Below are 23,816 nucleotides of genomic sequence, written 5' to 3' on the forward strand. Positions count from 1 at the left end.
AAAAGGAAATGAGCCATCAGTACCCAACCTTATCAGAGAAGGCAATTAAATTAAGTTGCCTCTTTTAAGAAGGCAAACTCCATGGGAATTGGGGTTCCTCGTGCTGCTATTTAACACAAAAATTTTTAAAAATCCAAACAATCTTATTTATATTTAAAAACACTTTTTTAAAATTAAGGAACCATGAGCTGAACATGTTTTTAATACTGACTCATATTTAACTTGCATTTCATTTGTTATTTATTGCCAGGTCTTCATTTTGGATTAATAGATTTATTATCAATATATTTTATATATGATTGATCAGATTTATTATCAGAGTATTTTATATTTTGTTTTTACTTTTTTCTTTAATAATTATTTGCCATTATACTATTTTTCATCATGGTTGTATATTCTTTGTTCACTAAGTAATACTCATTTCCCATTTTCCATATTGACATACTTTAAAAAATTAGAGTTAAAAAACCTAATCCAAATAACTTATTAAATAAGTAATGATAGATGGTATCAAGATATGTTTGAATGATGGAAAGTTTTGAAACACTGAGGTATGATAAACTTTAAGGATCAAGTTGCAAACACATTGTTCTTGAATTTTTAGGCTCAAGAGAAAACAGACATTTAAGGAGGTGCAATTTTTCTTTCCATTCATTTAGCTTGATACCTAGATATAAAGTTTAAGAGCATTATACATTTTTGCCTTTAAATTACCGGAAATTTCAGTTACTTCTTATTCACAAATCAAGTATGTTTTCACTTATTTTTCCTTTGAATCGCTCTGAAATTTGCAAATCAGGACAGAAATGTCTATGACAAGAACTGCTCTCCAAGTATTCATAATTTAATAGGAGAGGCAGACACACAAGATACGTAACTGTAATGAAAGGAAGAATGGATTTGGAGTAATGATAGATACCTAAGCAGTTTTGTGGTAGTCCAAAGGAGGTAAAAAGAAAAATTGTTAACGTCTGAAAGCAAAAAAGAGAAAGATCCAAAAGACTAAACAGAGCTGGTGGCATTGGATCAGGGGCTTAAGGGATGAGTAGGTAAAATGGTGGTGGAATGAAGGAGTCCAGGTAGACAGAAATATGTCAGCAATGCTCTGAAGTGAGGAAGTGCAAGATATGTTCAGGAATTAAAAGCCTACTGTGACTGGTGCAGAAGGACATGTAGTGGAAATGAGCCTGTGAAGGAAAAACAAGCCTGAATATCAAACTAAGTAGTTGACACTTTATTCAGGGAATTTATTAAAGCAATGGGTTCGTGAAAAGTTGGAATATTGCACTTCTTACACATCATCACGTGCTGCCCTTTATGCACAGGGAGCTGAGTCAGTTTTAGAGCTAATGCATTGAGAGTCCTCCGGACAGAAGTAAATGCCAAGGCCAGAGGTCATTAGTACATCTTTGGAGCCATAAAACTGAAATTGTTGATATACTGAAAGACTTTGACTTAAAAAGAAAACCGTTACAATTAAAACAAGCACTAAAGAATGTAATTGACGGGACATTTGCCAACTTTGAATTAATTAGATTTAGCTTTAATCTCTAGAAGTGCTGGTTGCAGCAAAATGAAACCATCCTTCTTCAATGTAGTAAGACATTAATGTTCCCATTATCATTCATTTCCAATTTGAGCTCTTCCCAACTCAAATCTATTTGCTTGGTTAAAAATGAAGCGGTGGTTGCAAATAACATGGGCTGTTAGGAAGACCTCCGTGGGGCTCTAAATTAGTCCAATGAAAGGCCTTGTTCCCATTTCATTGTTATGAAAATCTAACCAACATGTTCTACATTGCTAATTTTTGCTCTAAGCTTGTGTATGTGTCTGAGTGCGTGGGCGTGCATAGGAATGCCTGCTTTTAGTGAAATGGGCAGGTATGAGATATATCGATTGGGTTCTTCCTGTCATTGACCGAGTAGCAAACCTGTCACTTCTCCAAGTAGTGAATCATGTTGACAGAATGCATTACATTTTATAAGTTTTTTTTTCTTTGTCCAGATCATTTGTAGTTGAAGCACACTTGCCACCTTTTAAAAGTGATCTCTGCAGCATTCCAGAGCCACTGAAGTATTCATCTTGACCTGGAGAGTCCAGTTTCTCTGCTAGCACAGAAGAAGATTTTTAACATGAACAAGATCCTTTCAGCCACTCTTTGTTTTGGACTCCTAACTTTGTTATCTGTAATGATTTTTTTAGAATTGGTGCATGGACGGCCATATCTGATCCAAGGTATGTACACATGAGTCTAAAATCCTACAGATGGGTAAATCATCCTTATCTTTCTCTTTGCATTGCCTTGGTTTTTCTGCCAGTATCAAAATAATACTTTAAGCCATTAGTATGATGTAATCGTTAAACATCTCTTCAGAAGTTGCTGTTTTAAATTAAATGTCATCTGTGAGGCTGTTCTTCACAAGTAAATTAATTTTAACCAACATTATACTAAATTTATTTCAACAACACTTTATTTTTTTTCTAATTATGAGGCACATTTTTCTTACTTCTACTCTATGACCAAAGGTAGTGAATGTATAAATAGTAATACAATCAATTAACTAATATGTGCATATTCTTAAAGTACATTTGGGGAAAGAAAACAGTATTTTTATCCGATGAGATTATGAATAAGTTACTTACGAAAGGAGAATGGCTCAGAGAATAACACATCAGGATGGAAATTTGTGTTTGCAGAGATTTGGAAAAAAATAATGCATGGGGAAATCTACATAGTATTTTCAGGAGGATGATGCTAACACCCACATTATTCATTGACTGTATTTATCAGATTTCTAACATATTTACGATACCTATGTTAAATGAAATAATTTAATCTATGACGTCTACAAATATTTACCATGTAAAGTTGGAGAAAATAAGTTTCTGCTCTTGTAATATTGTAACTTGTATTGATCTTTCTTTAAAATTTTCAATGTATTTTGTAGTGGAAATAGCTCTTCATCTGAGAATCAGGGGAGCTAAATTTAATGTTGATTTATTAGGCAAACAGCATCATTGAAACTTTTATATATTTCTTCATGTTTGAAAAATAGTAACTTAAAATAGTGCTATTTTCCCTTCCAGCTTGAGATTTTGAGGTTACTGTCATCTAACTGACCTCCTTGATGGGAAGGAGCGAGCCTTTTGTCCTACATAGAGGAACCAAATCAGAACATAATACATTTGGTTTACATGATATTGGGTTGAGAAGAGGGATCAAGTTTCTCTTTTTTAGATGGAATTCAATTTTACTAGACCATGTTGCTTAAATGTGGTTTTAAAAGTCAATGAGAAACAAACTGAGGATTCTAGAGGGGAGGGAGTTGGGGGGATGGGTTAGCCCGGTGATGGGTATTAAGGAGGGCTCGTACTGCACGGAGAACTGGGTGTTATACGCAAACAATGAATCATGGAACACTACATCAAAAACTAATGATGTAATGTATGGTGATTAACATAACATAATAAAAAAAAAGTCAATGAAAGGGTGCTTGGGTGGCTCAGTCCTTAAGCATCTGCCTTCGGCTCAGGTCATGATCCCAGCATCCTGGGATCGAGCCCCGCATCGGGCTCCTTGCTCGGCGGGAAGCCTGCTTCTCCCTCTCCCACTCCCCTCACTTGTGTTCCTGCTTTCTCTCTCTCTCTCTCTGTCAAATAAATAAATAAAATCTTAAAAAAAAAAGTCAATGAAAGTTAGAGCAGTTCTTTTGGCAGTGAAAATAAAATTGCATAAATCCTCGTTATTTATTTATAGGGATTTTCCCATTGAAAAACAAATTTTCCCAGAGACATAAATAGAAGCTTGGGAATCAAAAAGTCTGGATTTTATCCATGGCTCACATTTTATCTTTGGCCAGTCAAAATCACTGCACTTGGTGGGCCTCCATTGCTCTTCCTGTGAAATAAGGAGATTTTCAATGTTCTTAACAGTGCAAACGTGTGAGGAAAAATGAGACTATTCATTGAGGACTTTGCAAAATTAGGATGTTAGTAGTAAATGTAACTTCTGATTTCACATGGATGTGGGATACAGCAAAATCCAACTCTATGGCATTTTTCTAGGTTAAAATTAAATAACACCTCTGACCCCAGAAGACCAAACACTGATGTCCTTCTATCACTGGCAGCGTATTGAAAAGTTTTCTCTCTGGGATGCCCTTGGATCTGTTGCCTTGTGTGTAAATGGGAAAGATTAAATTACTCCTAAGGTTATTTTCTGATCTAAATTATCTATGATTAGAGTGAGCTTCTCTCCATACACACATTTGTCAAAGCAGCCAAACGTTTGACTTATTGTGGTCTTTTGACACATTTTTCAAATAAGCATTTGTCCACTAACAGAGGACAAAGTTGGGGTTACCACCCCTTGTTCTTTCTGTGTTAGACAATACTCAAGACAAATGGCACAGTCTGCCAGCTTTCACTTGGTCAGGGCTGTAGAAAAGCCTGGCTTGATGGGTAATGCTCACACTGAGCCAATTGCCTACCACAAAAGATTGAAGAGTGAATATCATGACCCAGAAGACTGCAGAAAATTTATTAATTTTTTTGGTATTTTATCATTTTGGGGGGTTTCCAGGTTTCTTTCTGGTAAAATTTCTCATCTGTCTCCACTAAAATGCTTCACATTTGAACGAAAAGCAAGGAGACAATAAAATCTTTTGAGTCAGTATCTTAAGTAGTAATGAACCAGTTTTATCTGTGTATTTGCAAAAGCATTCACTCTGTCATGTCTGGGTAACTTTGCCATCCTCTGTGCTAAGGATGCATCTACACTCAGGTAATTTTTATTCAAACATTTCTTTATCAATATTAACTTTTATTTATTTATTTATTTTTTCAAATGACTTTAGTTCAAAGATAGAAACATAGTCAAAGTATGTGTAATTTTTTTCTTTTGAAACTGTTATCTTTTAAAACTAAAAATGAAAACTAGAAAAAAAAGACATATATTTCTTAGACAATATCTTAACTTTAGGAATAAAAAATATTTAAAAAATTTTTTGAGAAAACTTTTTCTTCAGAGATTCCTGTAAACGTTGGTTGCCTTAAAAGGTAGTGACAAGACTTTCTGAGGACAGTTAATGCAAGTGTAGTTACTGGAAACAAAACTGGTAAAGAAAGGCAAATAGATTAATTTTCTTTTGTGAAAAATATTCCACTTAAATATGCAGAAGTGGATTGTGAATTAAGCACATAAAACCTTCAGCTCTACACTTTCCTCCTTACTTCCTTGTTATGTTATGTTAATCACCATACATTACATCATTAGTTTTTGATGTAGTGTTCCATGATTCATTGTTTGCGTATAACACCCAATGCTCCATTCAGTACATGCCCTCTCTAACACCCATCACCAGGCTAACCCATCCCCCCACCCCCCTCCCCTCTAAAACCCTCAGTTTGTTTCTCAGAGTCCATAGTTTCTCATGGTTCGTCTCCCCCTCCGATTTCCTCCCCTACATTTTTCCCTTCCTGCTATCTTCTATTTTTTTTTTAACATATAATGTATTATTTGTTTCAGAGGTAAAGGTCTGTGATTCATCAGTCTTACACAACTCACAGCGCTCACCATAGCACACACCCTTCCCAATGTCTATCACACAGCCACCCCATCCCTCCCACCCCCCACCACTCTAGCAACCCTCAGTTTGTTTCCTGAGATTAAGAATTCCTAATATCAGTGAGATCATATGATGCATGTCTTTCTCTGATTGTCTTATTTCGCTCAGCATAATACCCTCCAGTTTCATCCACGTAGTTGCAAATAGGAAGATTTCATTCCTTTTGATGGCTGCATAATATTCCATTGTATATATATACCACATCTTCTTTATCCATTCATCTGTGGATGGACATCTTGGCTCTTTCCATAGTTTGGCTTCTAGTCTTTTTTTTTTTTTTAATATTTTTTTCTTATGATTTTATGTATTCATTTGAGACACAGAGATACAGAGAGAGAGACAGAGAGCATGAGTGGGGGAGCGGGCAGGGGAAGGGGAGAGGCAGAGGGAGAGGGAGAGGCAGGCTCCCCACTGAGCCAGAAGAGGGGCAGAGCTGGACGTGGGGCTCTATCCCAGGACCCTGGGATCATGACCTGAGCCAAAGGCAGATGCTCAACCATCTGAGCCACCCAGGTGCCCCACTTTCTTCTAGTCTTATACTTTCTCTAGTTAAGGCAATGAATCAGTTTCTCTTATCACAGTTCTCTTTCTGAATTAAGTAGCCATTATCATCTGGCTATAAAATGTACCTTATGTCTTTTTCAAACTGAAACATTTTAAAGTTTATGATTTAACATTTTCATAAACAACTGTAGTAACAATTACCTTATTGCATGGCCATGTCTTAAACTAAACTATCTCTGAGGGTCTTCATTTAATTAATGTGAAGCAAAAGTTCCATTGATATTCTATTAGTGTTTTAATTAATCAATAGAAAAAAACAAAATGTCACAGATAATTTCTATGTTCATGAAGTAAAATTGAAGAGCTGAGCACCAGTGAACTATGTTTGGTCAGTGTGGAAGCAATGCTGTCACTTGCCCCAAGTCATCCATTTGCTTCCTCACCAAAGCTTTCTCATTCCTTTCATTAGCCTCTTAGTCCTTTGAGTTCATCAATAAACATTTTGTAGACACAGGAAAGGCAGATGATTTCATCGAATAATATAGTCAAGTCATGAGCCATTTCTGTAGCTACAACCACAATATTCTCACTTTTAAACTTCAAACTCACAAATCTACCTTCTGTTCACACTGTCAGCTAGTATGAGGAGCTAGGAAATAGGGAAGATGATCCGATAGAAGTTCTATGATAAAGGTTTGATTTTTCAGGCCACCTCACAAAAGTTTATTTTGTTATTTTGTTTGTAATACACTAGTTGTTATTTCAATTGCATTATTTGTTAATAGATATCTTGTTGAGTCTTCATGTTTTATAGCTTGAGTAAAGGCTATTGTCCTGATTTCTACTCCAGAATAAAAATATTTACAAAAATTTGGGTGATATTTCTATTTTTAAAGTGCTGAAAGAGTTGAGCATCTAATCAATGAATGGGCTGGGAGTGAAACTGACAAAGATGGAAAGATGTCAATAGGGAGAAAAGAGACATTATACCACTTCTTCCACAGGTTTCCTTAGATGGTTTAAAGGCACTCTCCGAACACAAAATGGCTCATATTTAAATGTGTGTAGCAAATAAAATCTTAAAATAAAAAATTATTTTTTTCTTTATAAATATAACTTTTATGTTTTTCATATTACACACAAGAGTAGAAAATTTCAACATCGCAGGTAAAAAATAAATTTACCTGCGATTCTACTACCTAGGAATGACGGCAGGTAAATTTTAGGGTGTCATCTGTCAGACATGCTCTCTGTCTCTCCCTCTTCCTCTTTCACAATCTCTCTTTGAGAGCTCCAGTACATTCAATGATTTTTTTTAACAGCCCGTCTTTTTGGATTACACACCTTTCTCCACACCCCTTTTATCAGTGACTATATGCATTGATAGTTACCTGTAAAATGTATTTAATTAGAAATGCTTTCAGTGACACAGATTGAAAATAGAGGTTTTATTACATTGAGGTGATTATTACAGGAAATGAATTGTTTCCAGATAAAGAAGATACAAATCGTGAAGAACTACTGCTGGCTCTACTGAATAAAAATTTTGATTTCCAAAGACCTTCTAACATTGGTGAGTCAAGAAGTTATTCTGTCCTCTGACTTGCTCTTTCTAAATGTATATTTATATTAAATAAAATAATAACTACTCCCTTTTATGCTGAACTGATGGCTTAAGTGTTTTTATTATTTCATATTCATGCTAAAAGCAATGGCATTATTAACAAATATTAAAATCCTATTTTCTTCAATTAGAAGGTCCTAGTGGGATCGGTAACCATCTAGTTACACACCAGTGATCTTTACTCATATTTTCTTCTTATCTATGCAAATCCTCACTGGTACAGTTAATATATATGTATATATTTTTTTTTACTATATGTTTCACATCTGTTCATAGGTTTCCACTAGAAATTTCACAAATTAACAGCAATCTCATAGCAGTTTTAACACATTTTGCAATCAAATTCTCCCAATGTGGGAAATGGTTGGAGTATAAACCATTGGGAAATGTAAGCTACACCAATTGAGATTTTTTTTTTTCTTTGAAGAACAGGAGAATCTAATTTACAATTACGTGTCAGAATGTTCTCCAAGAAATGACAAATACTGTCAGAAACTTAGTAAGTCTAGCCTGAGAGAAAATGTGACAATATGTTAATGTGGTATACTCTCAGAAAACATTTGGTCTTCTAAAGAAAATGTCTATTCATGGGACAATGTGCTGACTACAACAATATCTTAATAAATACTTCAAAAATACAACATTTTAAAATTAGAAGTAAGATATTATCATTGAAGAAAATGAATGAAATTATAAAAAAGAAAAATTTATACTCAAATTGTAAGGGAGGGAGTTACTATTTATATTTTGGGCTTATCTTTCTCAACTGAATTATATAGATGCTTGTGTCCTGCTTTTTTCACTTAATATTGTTTCATAAGATTTCCTCATGTCAGTGAAATAGTTTATTTCTAAATAATAGTGCTTGTTGGAACTATGGTCTATTTTATTTTATATTGATTTTTTTTAAAGACTTTATTTATTTGACAGAGAGAGAGAGAGAGAACGAGCACGAGCACAGGCAGAGGGAGAAGCAGACTCCCTGCCCAGGCTCGATTCCAAGATCCTGGGTTCAGGACCTGAACCGAAGGCAGACATTTAACTGACTGAGTCACCCAGGCACCCCAGAACTATGGCCTATTTTAGAAAGCTTTGTGCTTATTGCTAGAAATTAGGTATTTTCTCATTATATAACTGGTTGCAATTCAATAATATAGGCATTGAGAAAGTATTTGGGTTTTATATCAGGGATGATGGGTGGTCTTAAATCATATGAAAAAGACCTTTGCCTTCCACATAAGATCCTGAATGTGTGTCCTGAAGTGAATCAAATATTACTTGCAATGAAATTTTTCATATGACAAATGTATCTTGCAGATAGAGAACTGGCTAACAAATTGGAAGAACTTAACCAGGTGAGAATGTGAAATACTTAATTTCAATTTTAATAATCATTCTAAGGCATTTTCTTATCTTTGGGCATAGTTTGAAAAATTATTAGTACTATACTGTAAAATTTTTGTATTCCTGCTAGAGAAAGAGTAAAGTTATTCACTAGGGAAAAAAATAGTCAAATTACACTTAAAAAAATCAAGAAAGAAAAGAAAACCAAACCAAAACTATATATAGCTGAAGTGATCTTGAGATAAAATGTGTAGAAAATCTGGATTCTTATCCCAGCTCTCCAATTACCTAACTATAAAACCATGGACAAATCAAAATTCTATGGATTTAAATCTCTTAATCTGTAAAATGGGAGACTAAGATTGGTGATTTTCAATAATATACTTACTCTTTTTAAAAGTAGAAATACTTTTTCCCAAATCAATTGGATGTGTTCCTAGTAAATGAAGCATATGAAGGTGGAGCTGTTCTGTTTATTTTTTTATCTTTTTATTTATTTATTTTTTTAAAGATTTTATTTATTTATTCATGAGAGACAGAGAGAGAGAGAGGCAGAGGCAGAGGGAGAAGCAGGCACCCCGCGGAGCAGGGAGCCCGATGCGGGACTCGATCCCAGGACCCTGGGATCATGACCTGAGCCGAAGGCAGATGCTTAACCGACTGAGCCACCCAGGCGTCCCTGGAGCTGTCCTGTTTAAAGCAGCTGGTTGGGGGCCTGAAGGGTCATCTTCCTGACCTGCTCTCAGCCCTCCTGATAGGAAGTCCCTTAGCAGCCTTATTCCCCCACTGCTTGACATGCTGGGAAGAAAATTTGAAAATCACCAGATTAGATGATTTCAAAACTTGTCCACATACATGCATGCAAATCCATTATTATACAAGCCGTGTGGCTGTTTGGGAGAGAGAATCATGCCCCATCACTCTGAGTAGGTCAGACATGGACACCCTCAGCAGCCAGGCTGAACTCTATTTTGGAGTAGAGTTCAAAAAGAAGTAGGTCTTCAGAGCATGGGCAATCAGAGAGCTTGCTAAAAATTAACATGGGTTGAATTCCAGGTAAAAACTGTAGGGCCTCAAAATACTTCTCACTTCCTGCTGGAAAGGAGAAATATTTCAGGAACTTCAAACATTTATATAACCCTTTGAAGCTCCTTGAAGTGGACTGCTTGTTAGAGGTGACATCAAATCCAGTCCAGCAACACAGGTTGTATTAATAGGCTCCCCATGAACTAACACCCAGAGTTGACATCCTTCACTATAAACCTTTTTTTTTCCTGATCTCCTGTTGAGTCATGTGCCTTTCCCAGCCAGTCTCTAAATATGTTTCCTTGGATTTTTCCACTTAATTATTTTTGTTTATTTTCTTTATTACTTTTTCTCCTTTCCCATTCCCCTTTTTTCTCCTTTCTTTCTTCCTTTCTTCCATTTTTTCCTACTCTTTTTCCTTTCTTATTCTAATTATTCCTCTTTTTCAACAGAAAGCAGCATCATTCTTATTAAAGATTAATAATTTTTATATTTGCTTTTTAACAGCTAAAAGAGCAGTTCATGGAGGCAAAAGATGCTGAGATATCCTATGCTATAGATGGTCTATCTTCTTCCCATCCAAATAAGCGAGGTAAATTTTCATTTCAAAGTTTTAAAATTGACATCTGAAAGATTACTTTTGCAATTATTACTAAGAGGGAAGAGGTTAACTTGACATTTCTTAATCCTATGGTGATTATCAAGATCAAGGTTCATATTTTTAAAAAAGATGCCAATGAATATGTTCCCATATGAATATATCTGAGCTCTGTCATGTTTACAGGAGTGGATAATAAGGTCTTATGTTCCAGGATTAAGTAAAATATGCCCTTATTGCCTCAAATTGTGAACTATGGCTTGCTGTTTTGCTTAAAGACTAGAGTTGGGAGAATCACAAATCGAAGCAATCAGGTTTTAAGTCAATTCAAATTTTAGAACATCTTTATTGAAGTAAGGAGAACCCTCATTGCTCTAACACTGGGTTCAAGGTTTGAATCATAACATTTAATTTTAGAAAGATTTGTCTTTTGGATCCCTCTTATTTTTTATAATATTTCTTGGGAAGTTCTTGTTTCTTGCTGAATTAGTTCTTATATTTGAAAAATTTGATTATATATTTCTCCATTCATATAGTGATGTGAGCCTTCCTAAGACTCATTTTATTTATTTACATTTTTCCCCTCCTCCCAGATTTGTCTTTAACTTGTTCAAAAGCCTATTTCACAATGCTACTAAGTGGGAAGAGGATGAACTGGTATTATTTAAATACTTAGCATATACCAGACTTCTTATACTTTAAGATGTCAAAATATTGTGGCTAAATACATAGGCTCTAGAGCTAAACTGCCTGGGTCCAAATCAACATTGACATTCCCTACCTGTGTGACCTTGAGCAATTATGTAACTTCTTGTGTCTCATTTTCTTTGCCCCCAAATGCAAATTATAACAATAATTATCTTTATGAGATTGTCGGGAGGATTTGATGAGTAAATATATGAAAGGCATTTAGAATAATGCCTGGCATATAGTAAGTACTATGTAAGCCTAACTTGTTTTTTATGGTTTTGATCAGTACTATAATTATTATTTTATTTTCATCGTAAACCACATAGGATAGCTATTACTACGCTTATTTTATAGATGAGGAAATTACATCTCAGAGAGGTGAAATTATATGCCAAAAATAACCCAACTGCTAAGTGACTCAGCTAGTGAGCCTGAAGGAGAGGGTAGTAGAAGATGAATTGGAAGCTGTAAGAGAGAGAACCTTCAGGATTCTTAAGGACTTTAGCTTTTACTGGGTATCATATGGGACATCACTGGAAACTTTTAGCAAAAGGAGTAATATGAGATAAGTTTTAACAGAACCACTCTGATGCTTCACGGAGAATATACTGCAACAGATGGGCAAAGGTAGAAGCAGAGAAACCATTAACAAAGAGAATTTAGTGGTTCAGATGGTAAGTGGTAGTAGCTTGGATTAGGGTGGCAGTAGTGAATCGGTAAGAAGGGGTCGGATTCTGGATATAATTTGAATTAAAAAAATCAACAAAATTTGTTGTAGGATTACATGTGGTTTGTGTTTTTTAAAAAAGGGAAGGCATCAAAAATGATTCCAAAGTTTTTGTTTTAAGCAACTAGGAAAAAGAGGGCAATTTCTATTTATTGAGCCAGAGATAGCTGGAAGAGGATAAAGTTTGGTGGTATAAAAGGTTTGGGATAGAGATTTATTGGGCCTTCCCATAATTAGCATAGCTTAGGCTATGATGTGGTACCAGTTTTAATCCAAATCTCAGAGGCCTATTATATAATAAAGTCCAATGCATGTCGTACAACCCTCTTCTATTTTCTGGCTATATCATCCTGAAGGTTGTTATATCTTGACTGCCCCTAATATTGCCAAGACACAAGAAAGGGATAGAAGACACATCCCAGCTCCAAACTGCCTCAGTTCAGTGACAAGTGTCACTTCTCCTGAAGTCCATTGGCTAGAATTAGTCATGTGGGCTGCCACCAAAATATTGGCAAGATAGGCTGAGAAATTTTAGGAAGTACATATAATACTTGGGGAGCACTGTCTCTACCACACACAGTCAATCCTTCGATCTCTGCTTAACCACATAGACTATACTCAACCCATTGCCATTAGAGACATTCCCAGATCTCATTCACTGACTGAACCCAGAACAAAGAATAGTCTCTCCAGGAGGAGATACTTACTAGTCTTCATCAGCTACAATGTGGCTTCTTCCTCTTCATTCACAGACCTGTTAGCTAAAAGGACAATTCCAATAATTGGTAGAGGACCAAGGACGGGATAATCCCTTTCATAAAGGAAATGAACAAGACACAGACAGAGTGCTACCCTCCAGCAATTCTGAAATCCCACTAGGCAAATATTATGAAGATCTCCTACCCTGGGGATGAGAAAAGGTGTCTTGACTGGAGCCTGTGGTACCTAGGAGGAGTCATTTGCTCATTGTAATGCTTCCCTGGCTGCACTGTTTGAAATTTTTCCTTCTTCATTTTTATCCCTGGACACATCTTATGTGCTACTTGGGGATTATTCCCTTCTCCAGGATGGCACAGTTTTCTCAGGTCTTATCCTACTTCTGCAAAGTTGGAAGCCCAAAGTTTATTTTGTCTTTAAGTGTCAAAGATATTTTTATTTTAGGCTTTATGGTTTCTTTGACAACGACGTTCTTTCAAAAATTTAGAAAGCTTCTCATGTACTTGCTCCATGCAAATACTTTTTAAAAAAGCAATTTTAATTATTCTGCATTCTCACCCCCAACTTAGTAGCAGTATCTTGAAAGTATCTGGAACATACCTTAAAGACTATACGCTCGATCTGATTTTTGCCCTGAGTTCTTTATTCCAACTGCTATTTACAGAGCCTCTGTCACTTGGAGTAGTTTTAAATCTCATTTTATAGTGTTTAGGATCTAGAAGAGGTTAGTTCTTTCAACATTTTGAGATCTTGTATTTCTGGACTCTCTTTATTCCCTTTGTATTTGTTGTCAAATTGTGTTTGGGGATAAATTAGGCAAACTACATTAGCAAACTAACCTTACAATCTCAGTGAATTAGCTTGCTTTAAGATTTATTTTTTGATTACATGAAGTCTCGTGTATGTTGGTCATTTTCCTTTACTCTGTATCTACTCTATGTGTCTCTGTAGTAGAACAGGAGAGAAATGGAGGTAAACACACTCTTAACTGCCAAAATTAGGCACATGATCTTAATCTAACTTAATAGGCTCAGGGAATCACCCGGGAGATGTAAAAAAAAAAAAGCACAAGGAATATTTGGAGAGTCATATCCCAACCACAGATATTTTGAGCTTGTTATGCCATGCATAACAGTATCTTCCAAGTATAGTAGCCTCCTTAGGCACATTTTGAAGTTTCAGTTACCTGTGGTCAACCATGGTTCAGAAGCAAATGATCCTCCTTCTGACATATCATCAGAATTCTGGTCAATAGTAGCCTAATGCTACGTCATAGTGCTTGCGTCATTCACCTCACTTCATGTCATCACGTAGGCATTGTATCATCTACATCATCACCAGAATAAAGGTGACTAGAGTATAATAAGATATTTTGAGGGAAATAGACCACATTCACATAACTTTTATTGCAGCATATTGTTATAATTGTTCTAGTTTATTATTAGTTATTGTTGTTAATCTCTTACTGTGTCCAGTTTGTAAACTAAACTTTATCGTAGGTATGTATGTATAGGAAAAACATAGTATTTATAGCATTCAGTACTATCTGCAGTTTCTAGGCATCCACTGGGAGTCTTGAAACATATATCCCATGGATAAGGGGGGGACTTCTGTAGTGATCTGAGTAGACCATTGAATATGTAAATTTGAAGTTTAGGGAAGCAGCTCATATTGGAGATATAAATTTGATAGTTATCAGCATATCAATATTGCTTGGTATTTTGATCAGACCATCTAAGGAATGACTCTAGATATAAAAGAGAAGACAGCCAGGGCTGAAGCCCAAGTGATTCCAAGGTTAAAGGTTGGGCAGACAAGAGAATCAGCAAAGGAGGCTTAATAGGAGTAGCTACCAAGGAAGGAAGTGACAAAGAAAGGAAGACTGTACTGTTTCCAGGAAGTAATGAAAGTGTATTTAAAGCTATAATATGTCCAGTAAGTTGACAACTGCAATTTTCCTTCTGAACAGGAATGAAAGATTATTAATGGCTTTGACAAGAATTGTTTGATGGACTTTGGGCTAAAGAGAACATGATAAAACAATATTTTTATCATCTGTCAGGAACCACTGACAATAGACACCGCATTTGAGAAATTTTGTTCTAAATGGTAGAAAAAATTGGGATATTAGCTAGATAAGTTTGAAGGTGGTCAAAGAAACTTTTTTGTTTTTAAGCAAGGAGATATTAAAACATATTTGTATGCAGTAGGAATAAAATAAATATTTGTGGTGATAAACATATGAAGTAGATGCCCAGGTTAGGTCACAAAAACAACCCACATTATATTTAAACTGTGCTTCTATTGCATAACTAGAAGTTGTCTACTATAAATAACATTGTGTGAAGATAAAATGGACCCAGAGATCCAGCTAATGCAATAGTAACTTATACTTAATGGGGAATATTATAGTTTGCTTTAATCATTTAATATATAACTGATAGACACCTGCTAAATTCACTAAGAATGGTGCTGTCTAATGTAATAAAATACAACATCTTTTCATGATAAAAACGGGTTGGGTATTGAAGGAACATGCCTCAACATAGTAAAGGCCATATATAACAAACCCACAGCTAATATCGTATTCAATGGAGAAAAATTGAAAGGGATTTCTCTGAGTTTGGGAACAAGACAAGGTTGCCCACTCTCACCACTTCTATTCAATGTGGTACTGGAAGTCCTAGGTAGAGCAATTAGGAAAGACAAAGAAATAAAAGGCATCCAAATTGGGAAGGAAGAAGTAAAACTGTCACTAATTACTGATGATATGATCTTAATATTTACAAAATCCCAAAAAGTCAATCAAAAACCTGTTGAAATTAATTAATGATACTTAATAAGTAAGGTGGCGGATTGCAAAATCAACTTACAGAAATCAGTGGGATTCCTTTATACTAATGATGAAGCATTGGAAAAAAAATTCCAATTGTAATAGCATCAAAAACAATAAAATACTTAGGAATAAAATTTTATTGAATTATAGTTGATATACAATATTATTTTAGTTTCAACATTAATACAACATTAGGAAGTGATCACCAGGATAAATCTATCCACCATCTGTTACCATATAAAGTTTTTAAATATTTTTAACTATATTCCCTATGCTGTACATTATATCCCCACATCTTACTTACTTTATAACTGGGAGTTTGTACCTTTTAATCTCCTTCCTCTATTTCACTCCCTCCCTTCTGCAACTGCCAGATTATTCTCTGTGTCTAAGAGTCTGTTTCTGTTTTGTTTTGTTTGTTCATTTGTTTTATTTTTTAGAGTTTACATATAAGTGAAATCATATGGTCTTTGACTTATTTTATTTGGCTTAATACCCTTTAGGTCCATCCATGTTGTCACAAATGGCAAAATTTCATTTTTTAATGGATATTCCATTGTGTGTGTGTGTGTGTGTGTGTGTGTGTGTAATCAATCTTTCTATCTATTCATCTATTGATGGACACTTAGATTGCTTCTATATCTTGGCTATTGTAAATAATGTTGCAATCAACATAGGGATGCATGTATTTTTTTAAATTACTGCTTTCATTTTCTTCAGTTAAATATCCAGAAGTAAAAGTGCTGTATCATATGGTAGTTCTATTTTTAATTTTTGAGGAACATCCATACTGTTTTCCATAGTGGCTGCACCATTTTGCATTCCCACCAACAGTGCATGAAGATTCCTTTTTCTCCACATCTTTGCCAACAGCTGTTATTTATTTATTTATTTTCATAACAGCCATTCTGACAGGTATAAGGTGATATCTCATTATGGTTTTGATTTGCATTTCTCTGAAGATTAGTTATATTGAACATCTTTTCATATGTCTGTTGGCCATTGTACGGCTTCTTTGGAGAAATGTTTATTCAGGCCCTCTGTCCATTTACTTAGGAAAAAATTTAACCAAGGAAGTGAAAGATCTGCACCATGAAAACTATAAGACTTTGCTGAAAGAAATTGAAGAAGACACAAACAAATGGAAAGAAATCTGTGTTCATAGACTGGAATAATAAATATTGTTAAAATGGCCATATTCCCCAAGACCATCTATAGATTCCATGCAATCCTCACCAAAATACCAAAGGCATTATTCACAGAAATAGAAGAAATAATCCTAAAGTTTATGTGGAACAACAAAAGACTCCAAATAGCCAAAATATTCTGAGGATAAAAGAACAAAACTTGGTTTCAAACTATACTGTAAAGCCATAGTAATAAAAACAGTATGGTACTGGCACAAAAATAGACATACAGGCCAATGAAACAGAACAGAAAGCCTAGAATTAAATCCTGGCATATAGAGTCAACTAATACTCAACAAGGGAGCCGTGAACTCCCAATGGGAGAAGGATAGTCCTTCAAAAAATGATGCTGTGAAAATTGGAGAAACACGTGCCGAACAATGAAATTGGACCCTTATGTCACACCACTCACAAAAATTCACTTGAAGTTAATAAAAGACTTAAACATAGACCTGATAACATTCAACTCCTCTAAGAAAATATAGAGCAGTAGCTTATCAATACTGGTCTCGGTAAGGACTTTTTGGACATGACATCAAAAGCACAAGCAACAAAAGCAAAAATTAACAAATGGAACCACATCAAACTCAAAGGCTTCTGCAGAGCAAAAGAAACAACAAAATGAAACGGCAGGCTATAGAATGGAAGAAAATTTTAGGAAAGCATATATTGGATAAGAGGTTAATATCTAAAAAATATAAAGAACACAACTTAATAACAACAGAAAAACCCCTAAAAACATCTAATTAAAAAATGGGCAGAAGAACTAAATAGATATTTTTTTTTTCTGAAAAGGATATCAAAATAGCCAAAAGACACATAAAAGATGCTCAACATCACTAATCAACAGGGAAATGCAAATCAGAAACACAGTGAGATGTCACCTCACACCTGTTAGAATGGCTATCATCAAGAAGACAAGAGACAAGGAGTGAAGGTGAGAATGTGGTGAAAAGGAGCTCTTATACACTATTGGTAGGAATGTAAATTGGTCCATCCTCTATGGAAAACATCATGGAAGTTCCTCAAAAAATTAAAAATAGATTTACTCTATGATCCAACACTTCTACTTCCAGGTATATATCAATGGATGAATGGATAAAAATGGTGTGTGTGTGTGTGTGTGTGTGTGTGTGTGTGTGTGTGTGTATAATGGAATATTATTCAACCATGAGAAAGGAGGATATCCTGCCATTTCCAATGACATGGATGAAATGAGCACATTATGCTAAGCAAGATAAGTCAGAGAAAGACAAGTACTGTATGATATCACTTGTATCTGGAATCTAAAAAAGTCAAACCTGTGAAAAACCAGAGAGTAAAACGGTGGTAACCAGGGGATCATGGAGGCAAGGGGTTTGGATAAGATTGATGGTGTTTAAGTATATGAACTTGTTATGAGCAGTAAATAAGTCATAGAAATCTAATGCAGTGTAATGAAAGTGGACAATAATATTGTACTATAAAGATGTAGTTTGACATAGACTACTTCAATCATATTACAATATAGAAATTTATCAAAGTAACACACAGTACACCTTAAATTTACAAAATGTAATGTCAAATTATCAAATAAAAAAAAGAAGAAGAAAGAAAAAGTCTCCTAGCTCTCACTCTGGTCTATTTACTTAGCTGCACTCCTAATGACTTCAGCTTTTTGGATTCATAAGCTGACGTAGGATAGGAGCAGCACATTTGAAGAAACTTGGGGGTGGGAGATGAAAAAGAAATATAAAGCTGTCCAACACATAGCATCCTGATGAAAACAGGGTTACCAGAGTGAACCGAACAGACATCAGATGACACCAGGATGCTAGCGAGAGATTTCCTTCACACGATGATACATGATAGATAAGCACTGAAGAGTCTGGCTCTGCTGGGCATGTCGTCATTCATGACACTTCCTTTCATCCAGGTCCAGAAAATTTCCCTAACTATATTCCATTGCATACTTAATCTAGCCACTCATGAGTAATTTTTGGATATGTATACATTTATATTTTCCTAACAGACTGAGATATTCAATGATATCTGAAGGGCCAGAAAGGGCAGTGATGATAACTTTCCGAAGCACACTATAAAGAGAAGATTGGAATAGTGGGCCGGGGTCCTCAGTTTAATGTCTGAAAATAAACTCCTTTCATAAGATTTGAATGTGGGTTCATGTAAAGGAAGTGTGGCTCTTGTAGAAATGAAAAGTAGACTCTGAGTGCTGTCATAACACTGTGTGTGTAGGTGGTGATGAACTTGAGGGTTCTAGGTTAGAGAGTTAATAGAGAGGGAGGGAAACCTGGCAAGGAGACAGACTTTTATCATTTATTTCAGAGTATTTCAAAGAGTATCTTTTTAAACTCTTTTTCATTGGGCGTCCCATTCATCAATTGCGAATCAAAGACCTGTCACCCTGAGGTCTTAATTTTATAAACCATTTAGACTGAAGGAAATTAGAGAAATTTATAATGAGTCTATGAAGCTACTATAAGTCAGGCGATTGGGAACCACCTACAGAAGATTTAAAATGACTCATTCGTGAATTTGAAGATTAAAATACTGTTTTTTTATTTTTATTTTTTAATTTAATTTAATTTTATTATGCTATGTTTTTGATGTAGTGATCCATGATTCATTGTTTTCGTATAACACCCAGTGCTCCATGCAGTATGTGCCCTCCTTAATATCCATCACCGGGTACCCCCCTCCCATTCCCATCTCCCCACCTCCCTCCCCTCTAAAACCCTCAGTTTGTTTCTCAGAGTTAAAATACTGTTAGAATTGGTTTGATTTTTCTGAAGCATCATTTTTATGATCAGAATGTGAAGACTCAATGTGACAAATAAATTACTTAAATAACATTTGGTGATCTGCAAAGTGAACTTTAAACTCTCTTCCTTCCTCTCCCCCCAGTAAATTGAAACATATTTATCATAGTTTTTACTCATGTGACTTCCTCTTTGAGATTTCAGTTACCCCAAATATAAAACAGAGGGATGTATCTAATAGGATGACCTACTGTATTCTCTGAACTGTATTACATGCATTATCATGTAGAACAGTGCTATCCAATAGAACTTTCTGTGATGATGTGACCATTCTCTAATGCAGTGCCCATTATGGTAGTCACTAACTACAAGTCACTATTGAGTACTCTAAATGTGGTTAGTGTGATGGAGAAACTGAATTTTCAAATTTTATTTAATTCTAATTAATTTACAGATTCACATGAGGCTAATAACAACCATATAGAACATTCCTTTTACAAAACTCCCTTTCTCATCCTGAGGCACACATAACCTATTTTATTCAAATGTAGTATTTCATCAAATATCCTCCTAATAAAGAATTTGTTTTGCTTTCTCTTTTAGCCTGCTTTTGGAAATACTGTGTCTGAAGTTTGTTCTCTGGATACAAAAAGAACACTAGAAAAAAGATACACAGCTACTCACTACTGCTTGAAGATTGTAGCTCTTTTAAGCATAAAGAAACAGTGGCATTTATTCTGCCTATTGTATACTTAAGGTTTAAGTTGTGAATGATGACAAATCGGTTGTCCTTTTGCCTGGCATGGGCTATCAAATGGCCTTGTGGTGGTCAAGTTGACAGTGTTGTATCTAATTATTATCAATTAAAATATTTTAAAAAGCACCTTGGAAAATTAAAATAAATTATATTGTCTCAATTTATGGAAAAAATATGCATCATTGTCCTTTCTCTTTCTTATGATTGTGCTGGCTACTATCTCTTTCCTGTTCATTTGGACAACTGTCGCTGAAACTGCTACAACCAAATGGATACATTACTAGAGAGCAGGAATGTATGGTTTATTGGACTATAGGAGAAAGTAATGCTAGATGTCTCAGAGATAGATATTAAGAAAACTTTCTTACAAAACAATTTGCCTTTTGGTTTCTTAATTCTCATCTCTGCCTTCTCCACAGCATCATGAACTATTTGAGATTCAGCATGTCTGTAAGAGATTACACTCATTGTGCTAAAAAATAAAGAAAACAAAACAAAAACTCATTGACTTTCTCTTGATTCTTTTTTTTTTCTTTTTCTTTTTCACATCTGTACATCAAAATGCTCTTGCCTACAACTGAACAAGCTTATTTAATCAACTCAAGGCTGGGAGTTCAACTTCAATTTTGTCTGTCACTTGTGCTGGCCCAGAAACATTGTCAAAGTAACTTTAAAGAGTATTAAGGACTAGAATAGATGGTCAGATGAGCCTACACACAGTTCCTTATTTCACAATATGGGGGAAAGGCAGCTTATCTACGTAATATTAATTTTGTGGTGCTTAAAGAGAAACCTATCTCATAAGGGAGTATGAATAATATTAAGTTAAAAAAACATAAAACAAACCAAGTTGAGTAATACATCTATAGTGCTATTTATATACTTGTTAGGAGCCACTCAAATGTACATAAGTATTAGTTGTTCAATAATGCCTAATTATTCCCACATATTTACAGTAGTTTTAAACACAAACATAATATCGTTATAAAAAAAATACAACTCCTGTGCTCATCATCTCATGTTTATTAACTTTGGAATAGTTAAACAATATGCAGGCATTTTGAACCTTCAGGGCTAAGGTCATTCAAAAAAGCTTTTACTACTTCTTTTTAGAAGAATCCATTAAATTATCTTTTAATAATTTGCTTTAAGAAATTTAATTCCCTAAAGCTATCTGTAGATTAAAGGTAGAATTTGCTAGACTTTTTGTAGAGTGAGAAAATTTTAAAATGTTGTAATCAGGAATGAACATCCCTCATGAAAAAATTGGTTATGTAATTGATTCCAGAACACGGAAATCCATATTTACAATTTGCTCTGTGAAGCTTCACAAATGAATGAGATGACTCATCATGTTCTTAACAGAAATTATGTTTTAATTTCCTGCTGTGTTAAAAGAATGCCCTATTTCCAACTAGTGTACTGCTGACTTATTTTCTACTTTGTATAAAGTAGTGGTAGAAATGAAAATATGAAATAAAAGAGTTTTAAGTGGAGGAAACATTTTTCTCTTTTTGTTCATTGAAGTCTTGGGCATATATTATGAGATAAATGCATTATACATTAGAATAGAGTATAAATCCATATATTGTGACCTTTGACTTTAATTAAACTGAATGCCATAAGCATAACTTTGCATTAAAAAATAAAGATGCTAGGAAATCAATTTGTTTAATTCGACTTTAAACCTGCGCCATGAGAAAATTTTAGGCTAAAGTAGCTTACAAATATCCAGATGGAGAAAAAGGGAAGAAACAACTTCTAAAGAATAGAACACATTCCTGTAATTCAACAGAAGGTTGGGGGAAAGTGGCAAGAGACAGTCTAACTTCTTCTTAAAAAATTCCTTCAAATAGTGAGTCCTACAGGATATCTGCCTCCGTACCACTGCTAACTTTCTTATGCAAGTTTATGAAAAACAGAATTGGTTAGCTCTCTTAAAATCCATTTCTCTTTGCTATAGCAGAATTTCTCTTTGCTATAGCAAAATTTAGCCTGCTTTTGGAAATACTGTGTCTGAAGTTTGTTCTCTGGACAAAAAGAACACTAGAAAAAAGATACACAGCTACTCACTGCTGCTTAAAGATTGTAACTCTTTTAAGCATAAAGAAACAGTGGCATTTATTCTGCCTATTGTATACTTAAGGTTTAAGTTGTGAATAATGACAAATCGGTTGTCCTTTTGCCTGGCATGGGCTATCAAATGGCCTTGTAGTGGTCAAGTTGACAGTGTTGTATCTAATTAACAGAATCATTCATTTATTTTTTTTCCCTAAACTTAAATTTGAAGATTTTCAGCAGTTGGAAAAATTTCCCCAAAACTAAGAATTTATATACAAAGCCACTCTGTATTCTAAGTATACATGTTCATTGAAACATGTTCATATACATGTTTCTTTGAGTTCATTTTATTCTTTGAATCATACATTTACTCATTTTTTAGTTAAAAATAACAACTATCCATTTTTCTCCCCTTGTGATATGAATATACCTTCTCATAATATTCTTCCTTTTTTATGCTAAAATAAACATCTGTCCTACTAACCAAACGTTTTTCCACCAATATATCAGGTCTGTTTGACAGTGATTAGCAGGGTTTAAAGAAGTGTTTTCCAGAGGCTTTATGAACTTTTGCTAACTTGTGCTAAATGTCTGGTTCAAGAAATGTTATCTTTGTGTTTTGAAAGCATACCCAATGCCTAATGGGCTTATGTACCTAAGTCGCAGCAACATCACAGCTATTGTTGAGAACTGAACTTTCCAGACATGACACTTTATGCTTTGGTAGATCAATTAAAAATAATTTGAATCATTTTAAAAAAATCATTCTTAAACATATTATACTTTTCATCGCCTTATTAAATACAGTATATGAAACCAATCAAACAGTTTCTTAGGTGAGTCAGTAACATCAAGATGATGGGCTTATTGTACTGTGCTAAAAAGTACTGTGCTAAAATTATGTGTATTTAATGAGCCCCAGACTGCTCTAGTGGTTTACTACTTAGTGATTCTTTGCCTTTCCCCATAATTTCATCTGTTACTCCTATGTGGTTGTTCTCATAGTTAGCCACTGCTGCTCTTAATTAACTACCAGTTGTAATTTAGAGAAAAGAAAAGTTATTAGGGGACATGAGATCTCCAAACTTGACAAATGAGTGATATCTTTTATTTCCTAGTTTTGTCAATATGCTCTGACCTACAAGTATTTTCTCAGTTCTTTGGAAGAATAAAATTGATGGGTTCATTACTGCTGTTTTTTTCCTTGCTTATAAATCTTTCTTCTTTTATTTCTGGAACTGGGGCTATGTTTTATTTGGTTGAACCTCACTGAAATGTGACTATGTTAAAAGAAGCCTAATTTCATAATTATTACCCAAGAGGCTCACAAAGGATATAAGAGAAGTCAAATATTTAAAA

General features: G+C 34.7%; 1 protein-coding gene across 1 annotated transcript; it reads left to right on the forward strand.

Moving 5' to 3' along the window:
• Positions 1-2,132: 2,132 nt before the first annotated feature.
• On the forward strand, positions 2,133-21,891 carry UTS2B (urotensin 2B). The gene is made up of 5 exons (XM_078067984.1): positions 2,133-2,235; positions 7,606-7,704; positions 9,073-9,117; positions 10,631-10,717; positions 20,243-21,891. Exons 1-5 carry the CDS (start codon positions 2,133-2,135, stop codon positions 20,266-20,268), a joined length of 360 nt encoding a protein of 119 aa, XP_077924110.1. The 3' UTR covers positions 20,269-21,891.
• The last annotated feature ends 1,925 nt before the right edge of the window (positions 21,892-23,816 follow it).

This window comes from Halichoerus grypus, chromosome 1 (assembly GCF_964656455.1).
Source record: "Halichoerus grypus chromosome 1, mHalGry1.hap1.1, whole genome shotgun sequence".
In the NCBI taxonomy this organism is placed as follows: domain Eukaryota; kingdom Metazoa; phylum Chordata; class Mammalia; order Carnivora; family Phocidae; genus Halichoerus; species Halichoerus grypus.

Coding starts and splice junctions, on each gene's coding strand:
- UTS2B (XM_078067984.1), top strand. CDS start 2,133: ATGAACAAGATCCTTTCAGCCACTCTTTGTTTTGGACTCCTAACTTTG. Junction 2,236..7,605: donor ACGGCCATATCTGATCCAAG/GTATGTACACAT, acceptor TGATTATTACAG/GAAATGAATTGTTTCCAGAT. Junction 7,705..9,072: donor CCAAAGACCTTCTAACATTG/GTGAGTCAAGAA, acceptor TGTATCTTGCAG/ATAGAGAACTGGCTAACAAA.